A 5,584-nucleotide genomic window follows, 5' to 3' on the forward strand; every position below is an offset into this window, starting at 1 on the left:
TTAAAAATGATAAAAAATTAATTTAATCATTTAAAATTATAAATATATAAACTATTAAAATAACTAAATTATATTTTTACTATAATAAAAATATATAATTTAATTTTAGGCTGACTTCTAACTTCAGCCCTAGATCGTACTTTTGGATCTGTCTATTTTCAATTTCATACTCCAAAATTGATCAATTTCCAAAAGTATGGAACAAAATAATATCCCACTAAATATTTTTTTAAAATCAGTATTTTCTCCTAATATAACCGCAAAAGTTGCTTTTAAACCAACTTTAATGTTGAAATAAATAAATAAACAAATAAATGACCCATTTCTTTCTTTTTCTCTCTATTGTCTATAGATTATAGTCTAAAGTCTAAACACGACAACAGCCTTTTAGAAAAAACCGCCTTCTCTCTTCATCCCTTGTCTCTGCCTCTGCCTGTCGTTAATTTTTTTTTTGGTTATATCGAAAAGGAAACACTAAAAAGGAAAGAAAAAAAAACCTCTCCTTTCTCTGTTTTCTCTCCGACTAAAAAATGGGTTTTTGCTTAGGAATTGGTTATAAGCCGATTTGGAGTAACCCATTTTCATTGTTCTCTGCCATTTGAAGGAAAAAAAAATGAAAGAGAAAATTTACTTATTACCCCTTTTCCTTGTTGTTTAATGGTGTCCTTTTTGCCAAGAAACAATTGTTTTTTTACCTATCTGAAGTCTGAACCTTTGCTCCTTTTCTTAGTTTCCCTTGGTTTTTGTTAAATCTCGATACTTTGTTCGAATCTACCACCACCCATTGGTTCACTTATCCTTGAACCACCTCCATTACAGGTATGTAACCATTTTTTTGGAGAAAGTTTTCATCTTATTTTGTTTATTGATCCGTTTTCCTGTCTGGTATCTAACCATATTTTGGTTTAGTTGGTGATGCTTACTTTTTTTCTTTTTTTCTTTTAGTTATTTGGGTTTTGTTTTTTGATTGATAGGTAAGGATGGACTAACCCTTCTTTTCTTTTACCTAACATTATTTGATTTGTTTATAAAAAAACCCCAATTTTAGGGTTTGCTAAATTCATGAAAGATTGGTACTGTTTTTTCAGTGAAAAGAACACAACTTGTTTTGGATTAAATACTCCTTCCCTAGTAACAAATCTGGTTAAAAAAAAAATAAGTGTTTCCTTTATATATCACTCTATAAATGCGTTTCCCTGTTCAAGTAACAACCCAGTGATTCACATTTTTTCTGTTTTTGCATATTCAATGCTAAGATTTCTAATTTATATTTTTCAATAATTTTCATGGGGGTTTTGATTTATCTCCATCTTGGAAATCAGTGTTCTGGCATCGTTTTTGCATATTCAACAGTTGATTTAATATGTTGTGCTGATTTTATCTCCTCCTAAGAATATATTTTAGCTTTCCGTACAGATGATTAAATGTCCTAATTTGATGTTCATTTGTGAACTTGATACCATATCCTCAGTAGGCATGCATGTAATTCCTAAGAACATCTAAAAGTATGTTTCCTTGATGAATTGCTTTTTCTTCTCCTTTCTCAAGCTTCAAGTTCTGGCTGTCCTATTTTTTGTTCTTTCATGTTTTGATACTTGCACTGCATAAAACAGGTTATGCAGGCTTTTGCATTAACTTTGGAGGGCCATGCTCTCTCCAATTATTTGTAATTATTTTTCTGCTGTTGTTTAAGATCAAGTTAGTTGTTGTTTGTTGTTTAGATACCTACATACGTACATGCATGTATATATATATATATATATATATATATATATATAATGATTGTCGCATTTTAATCTATCTGTTCTCATCCATTCATCTCAACGTTTTTGTCCTAATATTAAGAGGTGTTCCAAGATGTATGGCCAGTTGGTCCCATTCTCATTATAGCCATATTAATTAGCACATTGTGCATTCAATACGTTCTGAGTGTTTTTTTTTCCTCTTAAAATTTGTACTAATCTGTGTACTAAGGCATAGATAAATTATTTGCCATGCATTTCCTGTTTCAAACTGTCATTATCTTCAGGCTATTTGACTTGTATTTGGACAAGATCCTAGGCTCTTTTCATATTTCTTCATGATTTATTGCATCATGTGGTGATAGGAAAGCATCTTATAATCTTTGTAAAGAAATTCATTCTTTGGTTTTTTATGAAATTTTCAGGAATTTTCTTCAAGTGTTGTTTATCATGGAAGGAGAGACTTCTTGGAACAGCCATTGCGCTGATGACATGTCTAAAGACATCGGTGAGTTTGATTCATTCTCGGAACTTAGTGATGAAGGTAATAAAGAAACGATCATTTCTGTAGACTCGATCCTACCGGATGACTTGTTGGAACGAATTTTGGCTTATCTTCCCATTGCTAGCATTTTCAGAGCTGGTTCCGTGTGTAGAAGATGGCATGAGATTGTCAGTTCCAAAAGATTTTTATGGAATTTTTCGCATGTCCTATCACAAAAGCCTTGGTATTTTATGTTCACAAGTTCTGATGAACCGGTTGGTTATGCCTATGATCCGATCCTCCGTAAATGGTACAGCATCGAGCTTCCATGCATTCAGACTCCAAACTGGTTTATTGCTTCATCGTGTGGATTGGTTTGTTTCATGGACAATGACAGTAGAAGCGAGTTGCATGTATGCAATCCGATTACCAAGATCTGCAAGAAGCTTCAGGAGCCCCCTGGTATGAAATTCTCAGACTATAGTGCACTGTCACTCTCGGTTAGCAGGACGTCTCACAATTATAAGATATCCATTGTGAAATCTAAACAAGTCCCCGGAAACTTTCTCCAATGGGACCTTTCGATACACATTTATGATTCAGAAACAATGATGTGGGCAACCTCCTTGACTGAGGTTTTAACAGGATGGAGAGGTGGAGATGAAAGTGTGATCTGTGATGGGGTTTTATACTTTCTGATTTACTCAACCGGGGTTGGTACACCAGAAAACCGTCACAGCCTTGTTACATATAATCTCTCTAGCCGATCATCCCCATTGATACGGAGTCTTATTCCAGTACCAGGCCCGCTTACCTGTGGTCGTTTGATGAACCTCAAGGGGAAGCTGGTAATGGTGGGAGGGATCGGGAAGCCAGATCGACCTGATATAATCAAGGGCATTGGAATCTGGGTTCTTAATGGGAGGAATTGGGTAGAAGTCGGTCGCATGCCCCATAAGTTCTTCCAAGGATTTGGTGAGTTGGATGATGTTTTTGCTAGTAGTGGTACTGATAACCTCATATACATCCAAAGCTACGGTGCCCCAGCTCTTCTTGTTTTCGACATGAACCAGAAACTATGGAAATGGTCGCTCAAGTGTCCAGTCTCAAAGAAATTCCCTCTTCAGCTCTTCACTGGCTTTTGCTTTGAACCAAGGCTTGAAATTGCTCCATGATCTTATTTATGAACATCCCACATTTTCTTTTATGTCATTATGATCATCATATGATATGATAGATATCTCAGTTCCCCCCAACCCTAAGAAAAGAAAAAGAAAAAAAAAAAAAGAGGTTAAAACACAAAATGTACGAGGCAGGTGAAGCTGCTGATTTATGAAAATGAAAAATATTAGTAATTCTTTTGCTTCAAACAAACATCATTTGCTGGGGGTGGGATGCTTTGTAGAAACAGTAAAAGGCTGGTTGAAGTAATTAGGAGGAATCATTTTCCCATTCCAAGCATACATGTTAATGTGGCAGGCAGGCAGCAGCCAGCATGCCTTGTAAGGCACTTCGACTAGGAATGGGGCCATAAATCTCTCATCCCACGAGGAAATCTTTGGGGGGCGGTGGATAGATTGGCCTTTTGTTCCTTGGTTTTTAATTGGCATTCCCCAAATTCCCAAATCCATATCTGGAGATTCAAAACTTTTGCCTTTCATCTTTGGAGTCGGAAATCAGATGGGGTGGTTCCCCACTTCCCCTGCCATTGAGTTCATAAATTTTCTCCTTGTGTATTCCCCCCAATTTAAGTCCTCAAAGATTTGATTGGTTCTACACTTTGGACCACACACTTTGTGGAGCTTGGCTTTCCATTTTCTTTTAGGGTCGTGGTGTTTTTGCCAGCATCAGTTATACAGTAAACGTACAATCTTTGCCAAACTCCTTTGCCCTGTGTCATTGTTTGAGAAAACCATCGGCCAAGTTGTAGGACTATTATTTAACTCTGCTACATTGATTCCTTTATACATTTAAAGTAACATTGGCTTTCAAACTCCATACGGTCATTTCAGCTACTTAAATGATTTTTAGAATGTGGCATTTAATAGTTTCTTTTCATATTTATTTATTTCTCTTTAAATTAATGTAAGGATTTGTTTGATCATTTTTAACTTTAATCCATTGATAAAAGACTAATTTAATAATTTGGTAATAATAATAAAATTGAGTCATTGGAGCAACTGTAAGATGCATGTCCAATAAATGTGCATATTGGACAAATTCACTAACTACTAAGATGCTTTTCTAATAAATATAATCTTTTTACATGAGTTTGGTGGAAAAATGGTCCAATCTTTTTCTTTTTTTTTCAGATAAAAAAATGTCCAACTACATAGGACCCATACAGGTATATACAAACATATGTTTTCATATTCATCCTACCAATAAATGGATGGAAAGAGTGATGGTAGAGTTTAAATTTTGGAATCATTATTATTATTGAAAAGTTTTATCAGAATATAATTTCGAGTCAAATTGTAAAATAAATGAAAATATCTTATCTACAAATAAAATAATTGATTTCAGTCGATTCACAATCACCTTAGAAACAATTTTATATAGCATTGTACACAGATTGATTGGCCAAGATTGATGAATATATTCTGGTTTTTCCTTTTTTGGGATAAGAACAAGTAGAGCTTTATTGATCCACACTTTGAACTTGTTACTGGCCATAATGCTTCTAACAAAGTCGCACACACCACTTCTCATAATAATCCAGTTTTTCTGATAAAACACGGCATGAATTCCATCAATACCGAGTGTTTTAAGAGGAGTCATATCGAAAATTACTTTCTCAACTCCCTGATCTAAGACAATCCTGCACATATCCTCTATTTCCTAAGGCAACAATTGTAGAAAGCACCCTTGTAATGGGTATCTATTATCAGTAAGATGTACATTTGAGAAAAGGTTATAGTAATAATCAATGGCCATTTCCTTCAGACAATTGTGATCAGAACACCACAATCCATCATCAATTCTCAAAGCCTTAATAGAGTTGACCCTTCAACGCCTGATGGTACTCAAGTGGAAAAACTTGGTATTTCGATCTCCATCAGCTAGCGGCTTCTTGATTTCTGGTACCAGATACTCTCTTCCTATTCTAACACTTCTTCTAACTCATCTTTTAGTTGTTTCTCCAAAGATAACAAGGAGTTAGAAGGTGACCTCCCGAGGGCTATTCCAATATTGAAAATACGTGTAAAAACTTCTTTTTCTTCCCAAGGATATGGCCAAAAAGCATCAATGTTCCATAATTTAACGATATTTGTAAAGTGTTCAATGTTATCAACAATGCCTTTTGAAGAAGTCCAACTTTTCTCAACTAGTTCACCAAATCCTGGATGCTGTTGCT

At 34.8% G+C, this 5,584-nt stretch overlaps 1 protein-coding gene across 1 annotated transcript; it reads left to right on the forward strand.

Moving 5' to 3' along the window:
• The first annotated feature begins 259 nt into the window (after positions 1 to 259).
• LOC108468011 (F-box/kelch-repeat protein At3g61590-like) lies at positions 260 to 3,600 on the forward strand. The gene is made up of 2 exons (XM_017768860.2): positions 260 to 819; positions 2,168 to 3,600. The coding sequence occupies exon 2, from the start codon at positions 2,193 to 2,195 to the stop codon at positions 3,399 to 3,401; it is 1,209 nt and encodes a 402-aa protein (XP_017624349.1). The 5' UTR covers positions 260 to 819; positions 2,168 to 2,192; the 3' UTR covers positions 3,402 to 3,600.
• Positions 3,601 to 5,584: the final 1,984 nt, after the last annotated feature.

Source organism: Gossypium arboreum, chromosome 8, assembly GCF_025698485.1.
Source record: "Gossypium arboreum isolate Shixiya-1 chromosome 8, ASM2569848v2, whole genome shotgun sequence".
Taxonomy (NCBI): Eukaryota; Viridiplantae; Streptophyta; class Magnoliopsida; order Malvales; family Malvaceae; genus Gossypium; species Gossypium arboreum.

Coding starts and splice junctions, on each gene's coding strand:
- LOC108468011 (XM_017768860.2), top strand. CDS start 2,193: ATGGAAGGAGAGACTTCTTGGAACAGCCATTGCGCTGATGACATGTCT.